Here is a 27,476-nt window from a genome sequence, read left to right on the forward strand (position 1 = left end):
CGCCGTCATGGTCGGGGACGACGCTTGAACCCTATGCCCGCCCACAATGGTAACGACACTGCTAGCCAACTGGAAAATGATTTAAATCCAAATAGAGGTGTTTTGCAGGATATGCTTCCTGCAACCACCCTAGAAGGAAAACAAAGACAGAGGATGAGATGGTCAGATGAAGTTAATCGACACCTCATGTTCTGTTATTACCAAGCAACAAACCTAGGAATCAACACAACTGGATACAGATCACAAGTATACACAACATTTATTACCAGATACCCAGAATTAAAATTTTTAACAGAACAACGACTAGCTGATCAGATCGGTGTAATAATCAAAAATAACAGGATACCCCAGTCAGAATTAGAAAACATCAAACAACAAGTACAACAAATACTGGAACAAAATAATCCGCAATCAGAAGAAGAAGAAAATACAGTAATGGAATCAAACATCCCAGAGCAAGCAAACAAAGAACAACACGCATCAATTAAACAATCAGAGGAAAACGAAATCTTAAGACAGCCACCAGAACAAGCACAAATAGAACACGAAGTGACACACATGTTAGATATAGAAGAAAAATTTCAGCTGACATATATAGAATACAAAGACAGAAATACAGACATTAGGCCATTCTTGCATAGACCGCCAAATAACCCAAAAGTCGAAACAACAATAAAAACTATCAACACAATCATACACAACAAAATAAATGAAAACACAACTATGGAAGAGTTACAACTACTGGTTTATATAGGAGCACTCACTACACTAAATATACACACTAGGCAGAGATCAGAACCAACCAACACACAGAAGAAACACACAAAACCAGCATGGCAATACAGGCTACAGATCAGAATAGAAAAACTGAGAAAAGACATCGGACAGCTAACACAATTTATAAGAAATGAAATGTCAGAAAAAAAACGAAAAAGGTTAAGTAAAATATCACAACAAGAAGCGATAGAGCAATTAGATTAAAAGAAGCAGAAATTACAAGCATTGGCCAAACGTCTTAGAAGATACAAAAAAAGTGAAAATAGAAGGAAACAAAACCAAACATTCAACACAACCAAAAGAAATTTTACCAGACAATAGATAACACACACATTAAAATAGACAATCCACCAAACATAACAGACATGGAACACTTTTGGAGCATCATATGGTCAAACCCAGTACAAAATAACAGGCATGCACGGTGGATACAAGCAGAAACAGACAATACAAGATGATACCACAAATGCATGAAGTGATAATTTTGCAACATGAAGTCACCCGAGCAATTAATTCTACTCACAATTGGAAAGCCCCTGGAAAAGATAAAATAGCAAATTTCAAGCTAAAGAAGTTCACCTCAACACATTCATATCTAACTAAATTATTTAACAGTTACATTGCAGACCCATACACATTCCCTGATACACTTACACAAGGAATAACTTATCCGAAACCTAAAGATCAAGCAGACACAGCAAACCCAGCTAAATATCGCCCCATAACATGCCTAGCAACAATATACAAAATATTAACTTCAGTCATTACACAGAAATTAATGACACATACAACACAGAACAAAATTATAAATGAAGAACAAAGAGGCTGTTGCAAAGGAGCACGAGGATGTAAAGAGCAACTGATCATAGATGCAGAGGTGACATATCAAGCTAAAACTAAACAAAGGTCGCTACACTACGCATACATTGATTACCAAAAAGCTTTTGACAGCGTACCCCACTCATGGTTACTACAAATATTGGAAATATACAAAGTAGATCCTAAATTGATACAGTTCCTAAACATAGTAATGAAAAATCGGAAAACCACACTTAATATCCAAACAAATTCATATAATATCATATCACAGCCAATACAGATTAAGCGTGGAATATACCAAGGAGACTCATTAAGTCCTTTCTGGTTCTGCCTTGCTCTGAACCCACTATCCAACATGCTAAATAATACAAATTATAGATACAACATTACTGGAACATATCCACACAAAATCACACATTTGCTATACATGAATGATCTAAAACTACTGGCAGCAACAAATCAACAACTCAACCAATTACTAAAGATAACAGAAGTATTCAGCAATGATATAAATATGGCTTTTGGAACAGACAAATGTAAGAAAAATAGCATAGTCAAGGGAAAACACACTAAACAGGAAGATTACATATTGGATAACCACAGCGACTGCATAGAAGCGATGGAAAAAACAGATGCCTTTAAATATCTAGGATACAGACAAAAAACAGGAATAGATCATACAAATATTAAAGAAGAACTGAAAGAAAAATATAGACAAAGACTAACAAAAATACTGAAAACAGAATTGACAGCAAGAAACAAGACAAAAGCTATAAATACTTATGCTATACCAATATTGACCTACTCATTTGGAGTAGTGAAATGGAGTAACACAGACCTAGAAGCACTCAATACACTTACACGATCACAATGCCACAAATATAGAATACATAGAATATAGATTCACATTAAGCAGAAAGGAAGGAGGGAGGCGATTTATCGATATAAAAAACCTACATTATGAACAGGTAGACAATTTAAGAAAATTCTTTATACAACGAGCAGAAACTAGCAAAATACACAAAGCAATCACTCATATAAATACATCGGCTACACCACTACAATTTCATAACCACCTCTACAACCCTTTAGATCACATAACATCAACAGATACGAAGAAAGGAAATTGGAAAAAGAAAACACTACATGGCAAGCACCCGTATCATCTAACACAGCCACACATCGATCAAGACGAATCCAACACATGGCTAAGAAAAGGCAATATATACAGTGAGACGGAAGGATTCATGATTGAAATACAGGATCAAACAATAAACACCAGATATTACAGCAAGCATATTATTAAAGATCGCAATACCACAACAGATAAATGCAGACTTTGCAAACAACAAATAGAAACAGTAGATCACATCACAAGCGGATGTACAATACTAGCAAATACAGAATACCCCAGAAGACATGACAATGTAGCAAAAATAATACATCAGAGCTTGCCTTACAACATAAACTTATAAAACAACACGTTCCCACATACAAGTATGCACCACAAAATGTACTGGAGAATGATGAAAACAAACTATGCTGGAACAGAACCATTGTAACAGATAAACCAACACCACATAACAAACCTGACATCATACTCACCAATAAAAAGAAGAAATTAACACAACTAATCGAAATATCCATACCCAATACAACAAATATACAAAAGAAAACAGGAGAAAAAATTGAAAAATACATCCAACTGGCTGAGGAAGTCAAGGACATGTGGCATCAGGATAAAGTTGACATCATACCAATTATACTATCAACTACAGGAGTCATACCACACAATATCCACCAGTACATCAATGCAATACAGCTACATCCAAACTTATATATACAACTACAGAAATCCATAATTATTGATACATGTTCAATTACCCAAAAGTTCCTAAATGCAATATAACATATACCGTACAGTTAAAAGGAAGTCACGCTTGATCAAGGTCCGCGTCACTTTCCATTTTTCACCAGACATAACGTCTGAGAAAAGAAAGAAACAATAATAATAATACTGTGTACAGCACTATAATAGCCCTTATGTAGTTATTGCTGTGTCGTGGTGTCAAATAATTCTTTTATCTGTTTCGAAGTGAGTAATGAAACAATTTATGGACTACTGCAGGTACTATCTATAGCTTGAAGAGTTTTCTTTTGATATGTAGCATTTGTTACGTATATGACTCACTTTCATCACCAACAATGTACAGAACGAAGCACAGTATGTGTGTGGACTACGAGGAACCTATAACCTCCATCGCATTAATGCTACTAATTGAGAAAAGTAATTATCAGTAACTTGTATAATCAGTATCAGAGTCTTACAAAACTGTGACAATACAGGGTGTTCAAAAAGTCTCTCCGCAGTGCCATATGATTGTTAGCCGTGCATGCCGTATGCCGCAGTGAATATACCGAAATGAAATTCAATGAAATACAAGTTATTCATTTATTGAATATTCATTTATACTTGCAAATTTTCACATTAAATGTTGAAAGTGTCCCCCCCGTTGTTGAATACACAATTCAGTTCATCTAATCATGTTTCCAAACACAAGCTGTAACATTTCTTCTGTAACAGAAGCAGTGAAAGTGGATATTGCAGTTTTCAGTTGATGGATTTTGGACGGTTTTTATAGGCAGCTGCTTTCGCTACACCCCAGAAGAACATCAGCAAGCAGTGACATTGAAACACGAGCTGTATGCGCGGTTGTACCATCTTGTTGAAAATAACCATTCAGTATTTCCCTTAACACAAGTTCTCCTATGAGTGGTGCAAGCTCCCTACGACTGGTATTTAGATCGTAAATGTCGTTAATTCTCCCTGTCTGTGGCAGGTTAAGTAGGGAGTTTGCTTAATTTTATCAGCAGGGATTACTTTTATTCATTTTTATATAAGCCTGCTGTGGGGAAGGATCTTACGCACACTTTTTTTTTCTCGGCAGCGTAACCTTCCCTGACCATTCTCCTCGCTTTAGAATTGATGTTTAGGCCCATCAAAGTTCAGAATACAATCTTATCGATTGTCGCAACGGATAACGCAATTGTAATTTTGGGGATGGTCAGAGAAAACTACATCCTGCACGAATCTAGTCTTGTGCCAGTAATTTTAGTAAAGGGGCAGCGTGATTGATATGATTCTCTTTTCTTAGGTGTGGTTTAAATGAGCAAGCCGAGAACGGAAATTAGACAAATTTACGAAGTTACTTCTTAACAATCTTTTGAATACACATTTCACTAATTCTGCTCTGAATTTTCATTTAACTGTGGACAAAGATTATTTAACTATGCACATAGATTATTTCTCCTTTGAATTACAAACCGTGTTGCCTTTGATTTACATCGTCCTGTGGGGTGGAAGGAAATTCTTGGAGTGCACGTGGTTACTACTACTATGCTGATACATGCACATGCACTACGCTATAACTGAAATGCAAATATCGTAACTATTTCTCTATGCAGATTTTCTATGTACAGTGGCTGACATCGAGCACGACTCGTGGCTGGTATCTCCAGCGCGATGTGCTTGAATACGAAACGATTCATCTTAGAAAAGCTACCCTCGTCAGTAAATTTTCAATAAGTTGTTAAACATCGACACACGCTAGCATAAATGTTCAGCAATCGCAAAAACTGGCTACAACTCCGTCTATTAGCTTTCTCGGCGGTTGCAGTTTGAAACTATGCACCACGTGGCGGGTCGTAACGGAAATCTCGAACGGAGAATATTATTCTTATATCGGATAAAATTGAACAAAAATCAATAAATGGTTCTTAATTAATCAGTCGCGAAAAAGCCTCTGATAAATAAATTGTTAACATTAAACATATTTAAACATTCAAATACCTTTGCCCTGATTTCGACACAGCGTTCTGAAGGAACGTCTGGTCGCTTACCTGTCTTCCAAAAAACTCACCATAACCGTTGCGCGGCTCTTACTCCCGAGCAGCGCGAGGTGGTGGGGGAGGCCCATGACCAACCTATGGTAAGAAAACGTTTTCTTTAGACTTTCGCACCTCTGGTCGAACCATCCTGTTCCTGCTCTTTGCCTTCCACTGACTGTGTTAAATTTGGTAGAAGATTCTGAGACCCACTGCATCTCTGGTTTGTCTGCTACCACACTCAAAACATTCACACCTGACCACGTACTTTAAGGAGAGGTGGGGAAATGTAAACAGGGACACAGGACATACATATTGTAATGACAATAAAAGACTTTGATCCATAATTGTTTCTGCATGCATGTAATTTGAGGCTGAGATTATTTCACTGTTCATTAATTATGTAAAGTAATTGAATTTACGCTCAGAATGTCTATCAGCTGATAGCAACATAACACTGATTTTAACTATGTAACGGAACCTATTCTGACGTTACAGTGGGTACAGAATATCACTGCAGTATCGTTGTGCATTTATTGTTTCGTTGAAAAACCCAGGCAGGTGAACAATTGTACTGCACGCACGGCTAACAATCGTACGGCACTGCGGAGAGACTTTTTGAACACCCTGTAGTAAATTTTACCCCTCAGAAAATTTCATTTTATCCCTCGTGGAGTAATTACCCCAGGTTGGGAATCATTGCATTACACCCAAGAAGTGTGTGTAGCTACTTTTGAATTACACTGTATAAGGGAGATGCATAACATACTCCTTGTCGCATGCGCCCTCTCTGGAGTCTAACCTTAACTGTGTTGCACCTGAATGTAGGCAGCCCGGCGCGCTTATATGTGTGCCGTGTCCCGTACCTTGCGCCTGAGACGTGACGGTTGGCGTTGCCCGCAGGGTCTGCACGAGGTGCCGGGGGTGCGTCTGCCGCTGCAGACGGCGAGCTACGCGTCGTCGCCGAGCCCGCCGCTGCACGGGCACGGGCACGGGCACGCCGTGCTCATGTACTCGGCGTCCGGGCACGCGGGCGACGCCGTGACGCTGCAGCTGAGCGAGCTGGACGCGAGCTCGGGCGACAAGCTGGCCGGCGTGCTGGCGCGCCTCGCCGGCTCCGAGGACGCGACGCTCTCCATCAGCCTGCAGGACGCCGCCGGGGAGCTGTCCGCGCTCGCCGACGGAGCCGCCATCGACGTCCTGCTCGGCGCCTCCTCGCTGCACGCCGCCAACGCCGGTCAGTACGCAGCCCTGCTAACACGTCGCTTCTAGCGCACCACGAGAGCCCGTGGTGCTCTGCAGATTGCCCGAGTCGCTACCCTCACCTCGCTGCTGCATGTCGCACCGAGCCGAAAGAAATAAACGTGGCGATATTCCTACACAGGGACAAACTGCAGGAAACGATACCCGAGACGATAAGAAGCAAAAACGTTCATGTGAACAATTAGCCAGGAATGTTCTCCAACGGAGGTACACACACTTTAAGGCAGATATAAAAGGTCTATAACATTTAGTTAGCTAGTTTCGTGTTCCATCGATAATTTCCACGATAAATGCTGTCGAACGAATCATTTTGCATTCACTTCACAAATTTAATTTGTAAATATGGCTACACTGACTAACATATCTATATATAAATATGGTATCTGTTCTTTCGGGTTCTCACTCGAAGCGGATGCCCCTTCAGCTCCGAATAGATACGCTGGCGTGCGCGACAGCGGCACTTCCCATCCGTCGTCAACTTCAGATTGTGAAGAGTCTTCACCTGTCCGGTACTCCGACGAAGAATTAATTGTGTTATGTTCATGACCTTGGGTTTGTTGACGATTATTGACAAGGCTTTCATAGTCTGCTCTTCTGAATCCCACAGCGGAACGGAGATTGTACTCCATCCTGAAATGTCCAACAAATAATGCAAACGTGGTAAAAGTAACCACCTCAAATGCAAACAAAATTCATTATATCATTTACAATGCCAATGCGCTTTCTCTTTGGCTAACTTGTTTACAAGCCTATATTTGTTTCTATCCTGATCAGGAGACCTCACTACGCGTGAGGCCATTTTCTAGGATGGCCGGTTGTGCGTCTGAGGTATGACTTTTGAGGTTATTTTATTGAGGTTCTAATAATTGTACCACTGTGGCCTATAACGACCTTGCCTAAAATCAAAATACCTGTTTGCACACCTTATACCGTTTGGCATAAATACATATTCTCTATAAGCGTCCCTAAACTGACGCACCAAATCATCCAAATTAGGCTTATAATACCACAGTTCTTCCAACACAATAACAGCTGCAGAATAATTGATCCTTCTTCCCATAAAACGTAATAGCAAGTTCGTCAATCCTCTGCTGACTATTGGGAACAAGGAAGGCGAGGCGTAGGTCGTCCGGATAATTTCTCCAAAGCAGACATTAGCTGTAAACAAATACTTTTATTCAGAACGTTACATTACCTTTCCTCTTACAAAATGTCATATAAACTCTATTTCTTACAATAAATGTGACATATTTAACTTCACTCTGAACATTATCATTTTTCTCAGGTTCATCACCAGCAATTTGTAGTCCAGTGTAAAATGGGTCGATTTTTTACTTTACATTCGTTTTCTAGATCCGTCCAGGATTTCACTTTCGTTATATCAGCACTCTGTTCAGGCTTAGAATACGTTGCAAATGTAAACCTATTCCTTCTACTATATTTACGCTAAGGTACACCAGATGCCGTCTGTGGATTCAAATCAAAAGCACCCATCTTATTGCTGCATGCTATACGAACTTTCTCCAGTGCACCCTGATCTTCAAAAATCTTTTTGTTAGTTTTATCATCAAGAGTTAGTCTCTCAATCCTAACATTAACTTTATACACATATGTTACAATTTTATTAATAATTACAGACGGCGCTGGTATAACAAGGCCTTTCGGTCCACTGAGGTTCGTAAGAAGCAATTGTATTTATTTGGCGATACAAATATTGGCAAGTCAACTTCAGTGGAGAAGGTGTTGTCTAAAAAGCAACACGTATATTTGCCATTTTGTTCCGAATTCGGATTTGGTGTTTATGATAGTCGTATTCACAAATTAATTGTTTTTGAAGAATTTGAATGGTCCAGGTGGCGTCAGTATGCCTCTGTTTTGAAGCGTATTGTCGAAGGTCGACCAGTTACTGTAAGCGTTAAGAATAAGCCTGGTATGGTTATTACACACCGTGGCTTGTTCTTTCGCAACAGATACCATTGGTGACCATGCACCTCGTTGGAATGATATTACAAATTACACAGGAGTTGATATAAGTCAACAGGGACAGTGGAAAATGTGTGTCCCGACCGGAACTCGAACCCGGGATCTCTTGCTTACTCGGCAGACGCTCTATCCATCTGAGCCACCGAGGACACAGAGGATAGTGCGACTGCAGGGAATTATCTCTGGCACGCCTCCCGTGAGACCCACATTCGCAACTTATTGTCCCGCACTATATTCATAGTGCCCCTGCCCATCAGACTCATTACTAGCGGCTTTACTGCCGATTCCCGTAAGCATTGTTTGTGCATCCGCACAGAAGAAGATGGTAAAATGGCCGGTGAGCCTTATATTATCTGTTCTTTCGGACACAGTGCCCGAACTCTTACGGGAATCGGCAGTAAAATCGCGAGTAATGAATATGATGGGAAGGGGCACTATGAATATAGTGCCGGACAATAAGCTGCGAATGTGGGTCTCATTGGAGGCGTGCCAGACATAAATCCCTGCAGTCGCACTATCCTCTATGTCCTCGGTAGCTCAGATGGATAGAGCGTCTGCCATGCAAGCAGGAGATCCCGGGTTGGATCCCAGTCGGGGCACACATTTTCATCTGTCACCGTTGACTTATATAAATCCGTGTATGCAGTTAGGGGTATTCATTTCATTGTAGTTTCGTGCTAACATATCTGAGGAGGCCTGGGTTCAAGTCCTGGCCTTGGAAAAACTATAATTCATTACTTCAGCTTCCATCCTTATCGAAGATAAAGTTGAGACTCAATATACGAGGGTGATTTGAAAAGTTCTCGACACGGAATAAAAAGAAAGTACTTACATCATTGAAACTTTTTTTTATTTTTCAATGTAATCTTCTTGTAGATTAATGCACTTGATCCAACGATGTTCCAGTGCCTTGATCCAATCTCGAAAATGAGTTTCCTCCTGGCCTGCAAAATAGTTCTCAACTCCGGCTATCAATTCTTCGTTTGAAATGAATATTCGTCCACCAAGAAAAATTTTCAGTTTTCGGAAGATACGGGAAGTCTGACGGAGCCATATGAGGTGAATCAGGCGGGTGTGGCAACGATTTATACCTTAGTTCGTCTAATTTTGCCATGGCGACGGCACGTGTGCAGGCGCACATTGTCTTGGTGGAAGATGAATTTCTTCCTTGCTAAATCTAGCCTTTTTTCGCGTAACTTCTGTTGAAATTTGTCCAGGAGGTTAGCATAGTATTCTCCAGCAATTGTTTGCCCAGTGGGGAGAGAATCTACAAACAAAATCCCCTTTGCATCCCAGAACACTGATGCCATGACCTTTCCCGCCGAAGGAATTGTCTTTGCTTTCTTTGGTGGCGGAAATCATCATGTTTCCACTGCTTTCACTGCTGTTTTGTCTCTAGGGTATAGTAGTGCACCCAAGTTTCATCTGTGGTCACAAACTGCCGCAAAAAATCTTGTTCGTTTCTCCTAAAACGGGCCAAACGTTGTTCCAAAATGTCCATTCTCAGGCGTTTTTGATCTAGCGTCAAGAGTCGCGGCACCCACCTCGCGGATAATTTTTTCATTTCTAATTCTTCAGTTAAAATGTGATATACTCTTTCAGATGACATCTGGCAAGCGTGAGCAATTTCACGCACTTTCAATCGGAAATCAAAAATGGCTCTGAGCACTATGGGACTCAACTGCTGAGGTCATTAGTCCCCTAGAACTTAGAACTAGTTAAACCTAACTAACCTAAGGACATCACAAACATCCATGCCCGAGGCAGGATTCGAACCTGCGACCGTAGCGATCTTGCGGTTCCAGACTGCAGCGCCTTTAACCGCACGGCCACTTCGGCCGGCACAATCGGCAATCCTCCATGACCGTTTTGTGCACTATTGCTATCATTTCTGGAGTAGTGATACATCTTCCCCGACCACTGCGCGGATCATCATCTAAGCTCTCCCGACCAAATTTAAATTCATTTTTCCGCTTGGCAACAGTTGAATATGAATGAGCAGAGTATTCTGGAAATCGGCATTAATGTTCTTTGCTTTCATACCCTTCTTTAGGAAGCACTTAATCACTGCTCGAATCTCGATTTTTTCCACCTTCGCAAATCACTATGCGAGAGCAACAACAGAGCCACGTAACCGCCACAGCACTGTCCCAATAGGACTGACGTGGCATGTGTTTACAGGCAACAGTTCAATGTATATCACGAGAACAACTCGTTGCGCTAGCGCTGACCTCTCGTGGTGATTCCGAGAACTTTTCAAACCACCGCTCGTAAGTAAGTTTCAATGACTGAATGCGTTGTGAGCATTGGGAGTAACACGTTTTAACTGATGTGGTTCAAATGGCTCTGAGCACTATGGGACTCAACTGCTGTGGTCATAAGTCCCCTAGAACTTAGAACTACTGAAACCTAACTAATCTAAGGACAGCACACAACACCCAGCCATCACGAGGCAGAGAAAATCCCTGACCCCGCCGGGAATCGAACCCGGGAACCCGGGCGTGGGAAGCGAGAACGCTACCGCACGACCACGAGATGCGGGCAACTGATGTGGCCAAGTGGTAAAGAACAGTAGCACTTTTGTTACAGTCTAATAAACATAATAGCGCTGTTAACTGGGACGGGAGATCACGCTGTTTGGTTCAGCAATTATTTACGAAGTGAGGCGTTCAAAGTCACAACAACTGAATGAGCAAAGTTCACTTCTGGGTCCAGTGTCAGGAGACAGCAATTGAATTTTTGCATTTTATTGTGTTTATGGTACTGGAAGTTCAGAACTCAAATATTAATCAACTGCAATAGTTCGATGCAATTCTCAAAATTTTTCGAAAATATCTACTTTGAAATTTTCTATAGACTTTCAGCTCGCCAAAATCAAGGTGCCTTTCACGATCGGCCCTGTGGCTTACTTGATAATGTTGGAAAATGGTAATTGGGTATTCAATGGATTGCAGCTTCGAAACTCGCCATGATCTTTTTTTTTCGTTCAGTTCGAATACCTTCATCATTTAAATATGAAATTCGTCAATATATCTTAATTAACACACACACAATTAATTATTTTTCATGAAAGTGCACATCTTCTTGTTTCTAATTATATACAGGGTGTAAATTTTAAGCTGACAAACCAGAAGAACTGGAAAAATAACCATCACACGAAACAATGTGTAGAATCCAGAGTTGATTATTTTCGAGGGGGACATCTGCTGGTGCTAAAATTAGCCCGCCACCCCAGCCCCCTAGGGGATGGGGCGGGAGGCAACTTTAAAATTTCAAATTGGAATCCCCATTTTTTATTGCGGAATCAGATTCTACATAAAAAACTACGAACATTTTGTCTTAAACATTTGTATTGATTCTTGGTAGTTGGCGCTGTTATTCAAGAAAATTCATGTTCCCATTTTTGCTTGGAAAATGGTTATGGATAAATAAAAAAATACTTATTTACTTCGTAAATTTTGATTCGCTAAAATTAAAACACTCCCTCTCTCCCCATAGGGTGGGGGATTTGAGAGAGAGAAATTAGAGTTTTACAAATGTTGACCCAAATATTAATTTTTCCCGCAGATTCGGATAAGCCAACACTTGAAAAACTCTAATTCCTCTCTCTCAAAGCCCACCCTATGGGGAGAGAGGGAGAGGTTTAGTCGCTAGACTGTCCCTTTTTGTGCAAACAGCCACCGGACCTGTGAACGTCATTTATGCCACTAAAAGTATTGGAAAGTTAACCACACTGACACCACCATTCCACCGAACTAAATAGAACTGTGCCAACATAGAAATGCCACACCACAGTACTACATACCGTACCGAGTGCTTCCGAGTAGGACCGAGCAGAGCCAGACAGGGCGAGTCTCGGCCGCACGCAGCCTGCAAATCGGGCTTGCTTGTGGTTTGGATCGGTATGGGCAGCCCTGATCTAAATCAAAGTCCAGCTTATGGGCACATTTATCTCAATTACCAACTCATGACAGCCGTATCTTCAATAATTCTTGACATTTGTCAATAATTAATAATGAGTATTGGCGTTTTCGGGCCTACATCTTCAGCCTTTTTCCTAAAGTAGGCTAGCGAACATTCGTTCTCAGGCCTTTGGCTATGCTCTGTCACAGTGTCAGCTAACTACTTGTAGACTGACTGAGCCATAGACAGTGCTGCTAACATGTTAGTTCACGTTCTTTTATATACTGAAAAGCTAAAGAGACTGGTACACCTGCCTAATATTGTATAGGGGCCCCGCGAGCACGCAGAAGTGCCACAACACGGCGTGGCATGGACTCGACTAATGTCTGAAGTAGTGTTGCAAGGAACTGACGCCATGAATCCTGCTGAGCTGTCCATACATTGATATACATTGAACTGTTGCCTGTAAACACATGCCACGTCAGTCCTATTGGGACAGTGCTGTGGCGGTTACGTGGCTCTGTAAGAGTACGAGGGGGTAGAGATTTCTTCTCAACGGCACGTTGCAAGGCATCCCAGATATACTAAGTAATGGTCATGTAAGTGGAGATTGGCTTTCAGCGGAAGTGTTTAAACACATAAGAGTGTTCCTGGACCACTCTGTCGCAGTTCTGAACGTGTGGGGTGTCGCATTGTCCTGCTGGAATTGTCCAAGTCCGTCGTAGTGCACAATGGACATGAATGGATGCAGCTGATCAGACAGGATGCTTCCGCGCGTCTCACCTGTCAAAGTCGTATCTAGAAGGAGTCCCATATCACTCCAACTGTACACTACTCACACCGTTACAGAGCTTGACATTCAGGGTCGACGGATTCATGACATTGTCTCCATACCCGTACACGTTCGGCCGCTCGATACAATTTCAAACGAGACTCGTCTGACGAGGCAACATGATTCCTGTCATCAAACAGCCCAATGTCGGTACTGATGGGCCCAGGCCAGGCGTAAGGCTTTGTGTCGAGCAGTCATCAAGAGTACGCGAGTGGGCCTTCGGCTCCGAAAGTCCAGATTGATGATGTTTCGTTGAATAGTTCGCACGCTGACACTTGGCTTGGCTTTGTGTCGAGCAGTCATCAAGAGTACGCGAGTGGGCCTTTCTGCTCCGAAAGCCCAGATCGATTATGTTTCGTTGAATCGCACGCTGACACTTGGCTTGGCTTTGTGTCGAGCAGTCATCAAGAGTACGCGAGTGGGCCTTCGGCTCCGAAAGCCCAGATCGATGACGTTTCGTTGAATAGTTCGCACGCTGACACTTGGCTTGGCTCTGTGTCGAGCAGTCATCAAGAGTACGCGAGTGGGCCTTCGGCTCCGAAAGCCCAGATCGATGATGTTTCGTTGAATAGTTCGCACGCTGACACTTGGCTTGGCTTTGTGTCGAGCAGTCATCAAGAATACGCGAGTGGGCCTTCGGCTCCTAAAGCCCAGATCGATGATGTTTCGTTGAATAGTTCGCACGCTGACACTTGGCTTGGCTTTGTGTCGAGTAGTCATCAAGAGTACGCGAGTGGGCCTTCGGCTCCGAAAGCCCAGATCGATGATGTTTCGTTGAATAGTTCGCACGCTGACACTTGGCTTGGCTTTGTGTCGAGCAGTCATCAAGAGTACGCGAGTGGGCCTTCGGCTCCGAAAGCACAGATCGGTGATGTTTCGTTGAGTAGTTCGCACGCTGACACTTGTTGAAGGCCCAGAATTGAAATCAGCAGCAATTTGCGGAATGATTGCACTTCTGTCACGTTGAACGATTCTCTTCAGTCGTCATTGGTCCCGTTCTTGCAGGACCCTTTTCCGGCCACAGCGATGTCGGGGATTTGATGTTTAACCGGATTCCTAATATTCACGTTACACTCGTGAAATGGTCGTACGGAAAAATCCCCACTTCATCTCTACCTCGGAAATGCTGCGATCCATCGCTCGTGCGCTGGCTGTAGCACCACGTTCAAACTCACTTAAATATTGATAACCTGCCATTGTAGCAGCAGTAACCGATCTGACAACTGCGCCAGACACTTGTTGTCTTATATAAGAGTTGTCCACAGCAGCGGCGTATTCTGCCTATTTACATATCTCTGTATTTGAATCCGCATGCATATACCAGTTTCTTTGGCGCTTCTGTGTGGAATTGTATCACAGCCTACGAAAAACAGTCGCGAAACCATACAGGACAAAAAAATGCGACCTTCTTACAGCTTTAGTGGCACTAGCGGCTAGTAAGTAGCAACCGAAGAATGGCATGATATAAACTGAGAACTTGATGTTTTTAATGCTGCTAATTCCGTATTTCCTTGTCATTAAATGTGGCGGTAATTTTTCCTACTCAAACAGGGCTATTTATTTAAAGTAACATCCCGTGTCCTATTAATAACAACAAATAATATCAAAATATCAGTCCACTGTAACATATACGGTTCACAACAAAGAGTCGTAATCTCATCTTCAAAAATCTTTTAAGACGAGAAATGAATTGCAACTTGAGGTGTCTAAGCACAAAAGCATCCGATAACGAGTATATCCGCGTGCTTGGCACGTAACTTCTGATATTCTGCGCCGAGCGTAGTTCTTTTCGCGAGTTTCCTTGCGAATTTCGGACTCAGTTTAATACATTCGAAACTAGACACTATTTTTACATTCTTGGAAATTAGCTGCTACTTCTCCTTATAAACTCATTTATATCGTCCTCCTTGCTTCTGTGTCTTGAAAGCACCTATCATGTTTATCTGTTCTGGTTTCCAGGCAGAAAAAATGCACATAACCTTCAAGGTTCTCGTTCCAAGTTGCAACATTCGGTCCTCCAGTGTGTCCAACCGTGACACTTCCCTCTCATTTACATGCTTATCTACAGCCACAGCTAGTACATGTTCCATTACATTTAGCACAACCTGCAATCCCAGTATCGGCTACCACTGAAGCATCATCTGTGAATTGTATTGCGCTAATTTTCTGTTCTTGATAAACAATAACGTATGCCAAACTGAGCTGACGCTGCTACAATTTATAACGCCACAATAAACTCTGACATACGACCTCATTTGCATTGTGAATGTGCTACTCCACTGCACATATGCAATACACAATAGTTTCGCGGTGTGTTTATACAGGCCACCCGCTTCGTTGTGCCGCAGGGCCGAAGTTGCAGAAAAACTGTAACAATTCCGTGACTTATTATCTAGGACTCTCGTTGTATCTGCTGTGTGTAAGGCGTCTCCAGATTATTTCTGAATAATTTTGCCGAATAGCGTAGGTTGAGACAAGATGTAAGTTCTGTAATGGATATGTTGCACTGCGACCAAAGGGATTAGGACTAAAATCTACAAAATCACAAGTAGAGAGAAGACAGCTGATCAAAGGATCAGTACAGGAACAAAACGGTTACACGCAAACCTCCAGATGTCAAACACTCAGATGCGTACCAAACGTCCAGGAGAAAGTGCGTAAATGATAAGTAATAAGTAAACCTGATGTACGGTGCCAAAGAAAAGCATAACTAGGAGCGTCTGTCGGGTACAGCTGCCATGGGGACGTCAGCAAAGTGTTACTTTGTTATACCAGGGGTCCTGGGCTCCAGTCCTGGTCATACCAGTTTTTGCGCTGTAGTACGCGTGATACTGTTATATGAGGCAACATGTTCCTGACATTTAAAAGGACTGTTCATAATTTATAGAACTGTTCTGTTGGCAGTCCGCTTTCACTTCGGTTAAATGAAAGTTGCAAACACATAGAGTACATTTATAGTTTCACAGAATAAACATAAACAATCAGAACAGATGAATGACGAAACAATTGTCAGACGTGCCGAACTGTTAATATTAATAGTAACCACAACATTAATACAGGGTGTTTCAAAAATGACCGGTATATTTGAAACGGCAATAAAAACTAAACGAGCAGCGATAGAAATACACCGTTTGTTGCAATATGCTTGGGACAACAGTACATTTTCAGGCGGACAAACTTTCGAAATTACAGTAGTTACAATTTTCAACAACAGATGGCGCTGCAAGTGATGTGAAAGATATAGAAGACAACGCAGTCTGTGGGTGCGCCATTCTGTACGTCGTCTTTCTGCTGTAAGCGTGTGCTGTTCACAACGTGCAAGTGTGCTGTAGACAACATGGTTTATTCCTTAGAACAGAGGATTTTTCTGGTGTTGGAATTCCACCGCCTAGAACGCAGTGTTGTTGCAACAAGACGAAGTTTTCAACGGAGGTTTAATGTAACCAAAGGACCGAAAAGCGATACAATAAAGGATCTGTTTGAAAAATTTCAACGGACTGGGAACGTGACGGATGAACGTGCTGGAAAGGTAGGGCGACCGCGTACGGCAACCACAGAGGGCAATGCGCAGCTAGTGCAGCAGGTGATCCAACAGCGGCCTCGGGTTTCCGTTCGCCGTGTTGCAGCTGCGGTCCAAATGACGCCAACGTCCACGTATCGTCTCATGCGCCAGAGTTTACACCTCTATCCATACAAAATTCAAGCGCGGCAACCCCTCAGCGCCGCTACCATTGCTGCACGAGAGACATTCGCTAACGATATAGTGCACAGGATTGATGACGGCGATATGCATGTGGGCAGCATTTGGTTTACTGACGAAGCTTATTTTTACCTGGACGGCTTCGTCAATAAACAGAACTGGCGCATATGGGGAACCGAAAAGCCCCATGTTGCAGTCCCATCGTCCCTGCATCCTCAAAAAGTACTGGTCTGGGCCGCCATTTCTTCCAAAGGAATCATTGGCCCATTTTTCAGATCCGAAACGATTACTGCATCACGCTATCTGGACATTCTTCGTGAAATTGTGGCGGTACAAACTGCCTTAGACGACACTGCGAACACCTCGTGGTTTATGCAAGATGGTGCCCGGCCACATCGCACGGCCGACGTCTTTAATTTCCTGAATGAATATTTCGATGATCGTGTGATTGCTTTGGGCTATCCGAAACATACAGGAGGCGGCGTGGATTGGCCTCCCTATTCGCCAGACCCTAACCCCTGTGACTTCTTTCTGTGGGGACACTTGAAAGACCAGGTGTACCGCCAGAATCCAGAAACAATTGAACAGCTGAAGCAGTACATCTCATCTGCATGTGAAGCCATTCCGCCAGACACGTTGTCAAAGGTTTCGGGTAATTTCATTCAGAGACTACGCCATATTATTGCTACGCATGGTGGATATGTGGAAAATATCGTACTATAGAGTTTCCCAGACCGCAGCGCCAACTGTTGTTGAAAATTGTAACTACTGTAATTTCGAAAGTTTGTCTGCCTGAAAATGTACTGTTGTCCCAAGCATATTGCAACAAACGGTGTATTTCTATCGCTGCTCGTTTAGTTTTTATTGCCGTTTCAAATATACCGGTCATTTTTGAAACACCCTGTAATAATAATAAAAGGAAGAAGAAGAAGATCAATAAGAGCAGGTATTTTTAGTATTACTAATAATACTTTGAGATGTGTGATACAATTCTTTCTTATTCATCTGTTTATGCTTATTCTGCTAAGCTACAAATGTACTCTAGAGGATTGCTACTTTCAAATAAACGAGGAATAATCGGACTGCCATAAGAACTTTCTTAGGCGCTACAGTCTAGAACCGCGCGACCGCTACGGTCGCAGGTTCGAATCCTGCCTCGGGCATGGACGTGTGTGATGTCCTTAGGTTAGTCAGGTTTAAGTAGTTCTAAGTTCTAGGGGACTGATGACCTCAGAAGTTAAGTCCCATAGTTCTCAGAGCCATTTGAACCATTTGAACATTCTTATGAACTCTGAACAGTTCCTTTTAGATTTCAAAAACTTGTTGACCCATATAACACTATCAAACGTACTACAATCCAAAACCTGGCATGAGCAGGGCTCGAACCCTGGACCTTACGACAAATTAACGCTCTGCCGACGGGGCAGCTCTCTAGCACACAGGCTCACAGTTATGCTTTTCCTGTGCTCCGTGAGTAAGATGTTACATTTACTTAACGTTTACGCACTTTCTCCTGGACGACAGCACATAGCACAAACTATATCGGAGGTTTGGTTGATAATTTGTCAATATACAGTGTTTCGTACCCATGTGACGGTCTGACACCTGGAGGTTTGGGTGTTAGAATGTCTGGAATGTTGTGCCTCCCCATCCAACAACAATGGGTGAACTTTGAGCTGCTACCAACACCATTCAATGTGTTATCTCCAGACGCACTCGAAAAGGAGTGGAATGGATATGACTGCCGTCTGGATGTTTGTCGTGTGTTCGATGAGTGGTACACTAAACATTTGTGACAGGTAAACCAAAATTTTGATCATAAATGTAGTTGTAAAAAGCACGCTAAGGTTCAGTAAAACTTGTATCTGCACTGCAGAACGTTATTAAAGAATCACTTTTCGAAACCCACTAATAGCCTCCCATTTTGACCTTATGAGTTTAATATTTACTGGAACATTGTTCTATGAAAACCGTGATCTCAGGTGTAGCAATATAATTTGCTAAAATCAGTCTTGATCGCATAAACATTTTATTTACTATGGTGACCAGTTTCAATCTATTGTGTTAGATCATCTTCAGACATTGTACTCGGTGATGATGACTGGAACTGGGCTGGCTGAGTAGGCTGCTCTAGAGAGCTCGTCGATAAGTAGAGCAGATCGAAACCAGTCACCAGTTTAAATAAAATATTTATGCGATCAAGACTGTTTTAGCAAATTTTATTGGCATACCTGTAAGTTTCAAATTTGGGGTACATGTGCCTCCGACCTTCCCCTGTAATCGTGCAAAAGCGTGACGCCCTGTGACGTCATCATCGGGCTCAGGACGCTTCAAACAACAAGGTGTCGACACATGTCAAGAAAAGGCCTGAGCTCAGAAGCTGATGTTACGTGTAATGTGGATGAATGATGTCACATTGGCACCAAATTCCACCACAATTCTAGTCATAGCTACCGTGAAGGTATCCCGCGATGGGCAGGTTGTTACTCGCCCCCTTCCCATATTTCACCCATTCTTTAACGCCTCTGCAGTGGATGTCAGAAACGCGATGTTCATCGTTGAAATCATGCGTTTTACTTTTTGGTGATCAAGGATAACATTCCATACATATTGCCGCTCAGAATCGACAGGGAATGGCCTAGCGGGGAGGCATAATGGGCGTCGGTGGAACCAAAGAATCAAGGATGATTGGGTTTAAAGTTCTGTCGATATAGAGATCATTAGAGATGGAGCACAAGCTTGGATTGTGTCAAGGATTGGGAAGGAAATCGGTCGTGCCATTTCAAAGGAACCATCCCGGCGTTTGCCAAGAGTAATTGAGGGAAATCACGCAAAACCTAAACCTGATGTCGATTGCCGGACGCGGGTTTCAACCGTCGTCCTCCCGAATGCGAGTCCAGTGTGCTAACAATAACGCCACGTAATTGAAACCACCTCTTCCCTTGGGGCGTTGACCCACACACTTTGCGGTCTAAAGCAATAGTTCGATGAGCAAGGGGACGACGTTCTTGGCAACCTTTGACACTATTGACACCCCTCGGACGATTAAACTCTTCTCTAAGGACATTTTAGGCCACAAACCCAATTGAATGTGATGACACCGCTATGGACTGCAGTATGAACGCAATTTTTGCTCTAGTGTACAGGTTGGGACAACTTAGGGACCGTTCAAAACCATTCGCAAAATTTGAGCGCAATCCGAAGCAACAAAGGGTACTTATGCTTTTTCAGCCCTCGTGTTTCGTGTCCCCCTGTGGCGTTGTCACAGGGAGGTGCGACGTTGAAACATACGTGAATAAGACAGCAGAGTGTCTCTCTAAGACCACTCAGTTCGGCAACAGCCCCACTGCCATGCGGCCACTTGTGTTGAAGACCTTAAAAAATATAGCAGTACAGACAAAAGCCGTGACGAGAGTCCTAGGCGCCTGCAGGTAGGCTACCATGCTGCGACTGCGACTGCTAGTCGGCCATCTGGAGTGGGAGGAGTCTTGAAGATGATGTTTGGTTTGTGGGGCGCTCATCTGCGCGGTAATCAGCGCCCGTACAAAGTCCCAATTTTTACACAGTCCAGTCTAGTCTCTGTCACGAATAATGATGATGATGAAATAATGAGGACAACACAAACACCCAGTTCCCAGTCAGAGAAAATCCCCAAACCAGCCGGGAATCGAACCCGGGAGCCCGTGATCCATAGGTAGCAACGCTAGCCACTGGACCACGAGCTGCAGACAGAGTCTTAAAAAGGTTACCTGTCTGCAAGCACCTAGGACTTCATTATGGGTGGTTCTCTGTCCAGGTTCATTTTTAAAATGCTCGACAAAGGCGGATGAATGGTACCAAGGGTGTTGCCGAACTGGGGGAAGGGGTCTTACAAAGACCCTTTGCCTTTTTATTCACACTTATGTCAAATGTCGCGCCACTTTGTGATCACGCCTCAGGAGGCGCTAAACAAGACGACTGAAAACGGCCTTTGCTGCTTCGGGTCACGCTCAGTTTTCGTCGAATGGTTTCCAACAGTTCCTTGTGGTTCCACACTGTACATCAGAGAAAAAATTGCTGTCACACTGTACTTCAAAGGGGTGTGACCACGTTCAACGGGGTTGCTTGACCACGATGTCCTTAGAAAAGAATCGAATAACCGGAGAGGTGTCAGAAGTCTGCCGGCCGCGGTGTTCTAGCGGTTCTAGGCGCTCAGTCCGGAACCGCGCGACTGCTACGGTCGCAGGTTCGAATCCTGCCTCGGGCATGGATGTGTGTGATGTCCTTAGGTTAGTTAGGTTTAAGTAGTTCTAAGTTCTAGGGGACTGATGACCACAGATGTTAAATCCCATAGTGCTCAGAGCCATTTGAACCATTTTTTTGTCAGAAGTGTAAAAGATTGTCAAAACGTCATCTTGTTGCTCACTGCACAGTGCACTGTCTTTTTCGACCGCGTAATGTGTGGGAATCAATGCCCCAAAGGAAGGCACTGACGCCTCTTGTGCCACCCCATGAGGTATTTTCGTGACGATATTGAGCGGCAGTGTGTTTGAAATGTTTTCCTCAGCCGCCGACAAGAAAACCGTATGATTTGCACGCGGATGTCGTTGTTCTGACCTCCAGCGCATAGGTGTTCAAAATGGTTCAAATGGCTCTGAGCACTATAGGACCATCTGAAGTCATCAGTCCCCTAGAACTAAGAGCTACTTAAACCTAACTAACATAAGGACGTCACACACATCCATGCCCGAGGCAGGATTCGAACCTGCGACCGTAGCTGTCACGCGGTTCCAGACTGTAGCGCCTAGAACCGCTCGGCCAAACCGGCCGGCCGCATAGGCGTCAAAAGAATGGTTAAATGTGGAAAGAGGACTAGCGACAACTTTCCTATTGCGTGATATGTCCACAGGGGCGTTGGGGCATGATTTCGGTGAAATCTGGTGCAAATGAAACATTATTATCCAATCTTACACCTCATATGACGTTCTGATCTCTGGCCTTTTCCCCACATGTGTCGACAACTTGCTGTTCGAAAAATCGTCGAGCCCGAGGATTACGTCACACTTTTACAACATTACAGAGGAGTTTGTTGGCAACTTTGAGCTAAATTTCATACTTATGAGTCGCAATGAGAGATAATTATGGGGTTTCGAAAAATTATCATTTAATTGTTTTGCATAGTGCATTATGGATTTGGAACACTGCAGTTGTGATGAATGAAAGCTTTCAGGATTAAGTGGAACCAGACGCCTTTCCTGACGAATGAGTTATTATTTTATTATGATCGATTTCAATTCCCCTAGCGACTCATCGTCAGATGGTACACAGTTTTTAGTGATTGTTTGTAGAGTTGTGGGGGTCGTCGCGTAGGATGCTGGTTAATCAACATAACTGGAAAACGTAAATTATATGTTCCAAAGTTATCTGTGCACCAGTGTTACACCCATGGATGCTAATAACTCTATGCAGTGATCCCCACCGCCATTCAAACAACCACTAAAAACTGTGTACTAGTTCATGACTCACTATATGAACTGCAATTAGTCATAGCAGACTAAAAACTGATCCATTCAAAAGGCGACGGGTTGCCGTTATTCCTGATAATCTTTATTGTAAGGCTGTATGGGTATGTTGTAAAAGTTCTATAAGCATGTTCTAAAATCTGATGATTGTTTCGAAAATAAAAAATTTGTAGCCTTATGTGTAAGTTAAAATGTACCACAGGCGTCTATTTTCATTACGAATCTTCTGAAATCGGATAATCCTTTGTGAAATACCCTGCACTGGAGAAGGGATGATGATGATGATGATGATGATGATGATGATGATGACGTTGTCGGTAGTAATGTAGAGCGAGTTCGTTTCCACGGATCATTTCCAGCCCAGGAAACTCTGTGAGATGTCCCGCAGATAGCGGGTAATTTGAAACGCCATACGCCTGTAAAAGCGCGTTATCTGACGCTACAAGAGCGCAGCGAGCAGTCCAGAAAGCGTCCGCTGCGGGCGGGAGATAATTACACGCCGGCGGCACGTCGCTTGTTTTCCGCCGGGTTAGCAGCAGCTGCAGTCGCGCCCGAGGCGCTCCACCCCGCACTGCACGCCGACCCTAGGTTTTCCCGTCACGCGCTAACCCGCCGTGACACACTTTGTACCTTTAACCATCGTGCGACACGGATGCTACGAACGGGTACATCCTCCCAAAAAAATCTCTTCTTAGAGGGTTGGGTTGGGCTGTTTCGGGGAAGAGACCAAACTGCAAGGTCATAGGTCTCATCGAATTAGGGAAGGATGGGGAAGGAAGTCAGCCGTGCCCTTTCAAAGGAACCATCCCGGCATTTGCCTGGAGCGATTTAGGGAAATCACCGAAAACCTAAATCAGGGTGGCCGGACGCGGGATTGAACCGTCGTCCTCCCGAATGCGAGTCCAGTGTGCTAAACACTGCGCCACCTCGCTCGGTTCTCTTCTTAGAAAACAAACTTATCACTTTCAAAGTAAGCTCCATTACACATAATACAGCTGTCCAGTCAGTGAAGCCATTGTTGGGAACTATTTTGTACCCATCTGCTAAAGTGCGCGTCATTTATGACGGCGGCCGAGTTTAGGTTCGTTCTTCGCATCTGACGTCACAAAACACAGTCAGCCAATGAACAGAGAACGACGTTGCCAGAGCTCGACTGCAATACAGAGCACGGACGAGTGTCTTCAGTTTTAGAAACTTTCAGTCATAAATAAAGTAACTGAACGAAAGCAGTGTCTTGATAGCAGAATTTCCTTTATAGAAAGTTTGGAATAAGCATTCTTTATACCAGTTGCTTCATATTATATTAATTAATTAAACCAAACAAGCAATAAGCCTCTTAATTCAGGCGATAGCAAGGAAAGGTGTTTGTATCATTCTCACTAACCGCTTTCTCGCAATAAAGAACAGCGGTAATTGTTTATTTCCTATTGTACTTCGACGAAACGTGAGTAATTCACAGTCATACCAACAGTGTTTGTCGGTATTTTGCGTCGTACTTTAAAGTCCTTCAGGAAGTCCGTTGAATGACGAGCCGCGTTAGTGTAATGGTTAATGTATTTAGCTGCTATGCGAAGGGCCCCGAGTTCAAACCTTTTTCGATGATTAATATTTTCTTTATTTAAAAACAATATCGAAGTGTCTTACTTCATGAATTTTATTCGTTTGAATGTAATTTTTTGAAATTTCTAGTGGCAACTGAAATCAACCATATAGAAAGTATACGCTATGGACTTTTACCTCTGCAAACTCTTCAAAATTTCGTGCAGTGGTTTACCACATTTAATCCTGCACAATAACTGCATTGAACATCGATACAAAATTAAGTCATTTATGGGGGGAAGGTATCAGTCAAGAAGATGAGTAAAAATCAAATTTTTGGGCCAAATAGTTTTTGTGAAATCGAATTATAAGTGTGTCAAAGCAGTCGGAACACCATGTGACTACACAGGCGAGCAGTGCAGTGATGACAAAATGAATGCGGGGAGCACGTCTCTGTGGCAGCGAAAGGGTTAATGCGGCCGTGATGGCTTTACTTCATAAACTGCGCGCTCCCCCCTAAACGTAAGTTTGCTTGGCGTGTGCAACTGGCAACGCAGCAATCTCCCGCGCCTGGGCGGGCATGCGCGAACCGCCAAGATAAAAGAATTGAACTATATCGTGCCTGACGGTAAAGATGGATGAAACAACCGGTTTGCAACTATACCGGTTTCCACCAACACCACTTTAACTGGCCAGTTCAAACTGTTCAAAATAGCTGGTTCCTGAAATAACCGATCTTCTGGTTTTTTTATTCCTATTATTTCCTATAACAACCCGCCAGGTTAGCCGAGCATGCTAACGCGCTGCTTCCTGGACTCGGGTAGGCGCGCCGGCCCCGGATCGAATCCTCCCGGCGGATTAACGACGAGGGCCAGTGTGCCGACCAGCCTGGATGTGGTTTTTAGGCAGTTTTCCACATCCCCCTAGGTGAATACCGGGATGGTCCCCACGTCCCGCCTCAGTTCCACGGCTCGCAGACATCTGACCACTTTCGCACTATTCCATGGATTACACTAGTCGCAGACAGTTGGGGTAAACTGATTCCTTCCCGGGGGGTACGGGGTGGCGGCAGGAAGGGCATCCGGCCACCCCTGCAACTAACATTGCCACATACGATTAACCATGCTGACCCTGCTTATCTGCGGGAAAATGGCACATGCAAAAGAAAGAAAAGAAAGATTTCCTGTGACAAACATAGAAACTGGTCAAAAATTGAAAATGAGCAACAGGCAAATAAAAGAAAGCTTAGTCTGTCTGCCATTCAGTGCTTTTCTCAAAAAGTAACCAATGGTTGACTACCACGAAAAAATCTCAAGTATTCTCCTATTGATCCCAATTTTTTGAACTCTGTTCAAAAATCATGTTGTAATCGGAGATTTGGACATTACGGACTATTTGGACATTACGGACAGTCGGTGCTGGAGAGTGAAAACTGAGGTTGAAGAAACATTTTTCGGGTTAATTTGTCCGTTTTCAAGGGCTACAAACAGAGGCATGTTCTGTAGATACAGGCACAGATCAGTTGATTTCTATTTTTATTGTAACCGCGAATGAAATGTTAAGTTTTTATGTTAATGTCACAAGTTTATTGTGGCTTCTCCCGTTTTTAATCTTTTAAAGCAAATGGAGCATTATACTTCACTTATAGCGCACTTCGTAAAATACTTCTACATTATAGATGGTGCCACTCTATAATACAACTGATATCCCATGACGACAGCGACAAATTACAATATAGACCAAATGGGGTAAGTCTTGCATATTGCATGTACAAGCGTACCTTATAATAGGCCACGCTACATGGTAACAGATACGTTATCATCTCAGCAATGCTGTACCAGTTCTTATGCCACGTGCGTCATGCTCATTTCTGTCGGCACTGTTATTAAAATAGCACTGATTGCTTTTCCCTTTTTCTATAACAACACAGTATTTAAAAGCAATTCAAATTGTATGAATAAAAACTACCCACTCTTTAAAAAAAGGGTTTATTTAAAAACTAAAAATTTTAGTTCTGCAGCCATCGTTAGTTGATATTTCGATTTTTTACTCGGTTATGAGTAGAAAACAAAAACACCTGTCATTACCGAGGCCAAACAAATGCCGAAAAATACCGTTTATTCAAAACTAAAATCCTGGTATCTGTTTTAACCGGTTAGTTTTTCCCATCCATAGCTGAGAGTGGCTTCCTTGTTATTTTCATGCGTGGCCACTTCTACGTCATTAAACCGGTGTCCTTCGACGTATCTCTCCGTACGTTATCACTTGCCGATGGCCTAAGAGTACTTATTTTTATGTATCACTGTTTTATTTTGTTTATTTGCGAATTCTATCAAAAATGTTCAAATATGTGTGACATCTTATGGGACGTAACTGCTAAGGTCATCAGTCCCCAAGCTTGCACACTACTTAACCTAAATTATCGTAAGGACAAACACACACACATACCCGAGGGAGGATTCGAACCTCCGCCGGGATCAGGCGCACAGTCCATGACTGCAGCGCTTTAGACCGCTCGGCGATTTCTGTCGAAGATTCTGAACAGATGTACTGGGACCTTGACGACATTTTCATGCAGTACTTTAACCTCTTTTTTTCAGTTTGAATGAATCTACGATTACCATTCAAATTACAAAAAAAAATTGAACATAAAGTAAGGAATGAAAAATCTAAAAGTGACGACTCCCCAGTTCGCTCTTAAATGTTTGGCAGAGGGTTCATAAAACCACTTCCAGACTATACAAGAAACGTATTCGCAGTTGCAGATACGAACCACCACCAGATGTATAAAGGACTGATGACGACGAAAATTTGTGCCGGGCCGAGACTCGAACCAGGACTTTCCCGCTTTACGCGAGAGGTCGCCTAAACCGCTTTTTTTATCTCACCTTTGTTCTACAGGGTGGTCCATTGATAGTGACTGGGCCAAATATCCCACGAAATAAGCATCAAACGAAAAAACTACAAAGAACGAAACTTGTCTAGCTTGAAGGAGAAAACCAGATGGCGCTACGGTTGGCCCGCTAGATGGCGCTGCCACAGGTCAAACGGATATCAACTGCGTTTTTTTAAATAGGAACCCACATTTTTATTACATATTCGTGTAGGACGTAAAGAAATATGAATGTTTTAGTTGGCCCACTTTTTTCGCTTTGTGACAGGTGGCGCTGTAATAGTCACAAACGTATAAGTACGTGGTATCACGTAACATTCCGCCAGTGCGGACGGTATTTGCTTCCTGATACATTACCCGTGTTAAAATGGACCGTTTACC

At 42.9% G+C, this 27,476-nt stretch overlaps 1 protein-coding gene across 1 annotated transcript in view; it reads left to right on the forward strand.

Annotated features, from left to right (window-relative positions):
• Nucleotides 1–27,476, forward strand: part of LOC126230276 (zinc finger protein 541-like) — a 689,355-nt gene that overhangs the window by 95,532 nt on the left and 566,347 nt on the right. The window contains exon 2 of the mRNA XM_049942389.1: nucleotides 6,385–6,718. Within this exon, the coding sequence (XP_049798346.1) occupies nucleotides 6,385–6,718 (334 nt within the window). The remainder of the gene's footprint in view (nucleotides 1–6,384; nucleotides 6,719–27,476) is intronic.

Source organism: Schistocerca nitens, chromosome 1, assembly GCF_023898315.1.
Source record: "Schistocerca nitens isolate TAMUIC-IGC-003100 chromosome 1, iqSchNite1.1, whole genome shotgun sequence".
In the NCBI taxonomy this organism is placed as follows: Eukaryota; Metazoa; Arthropoda; class Insecta; order Orthoptera; family Acrididae; genus Schistocerca; species Schistocerca nitens.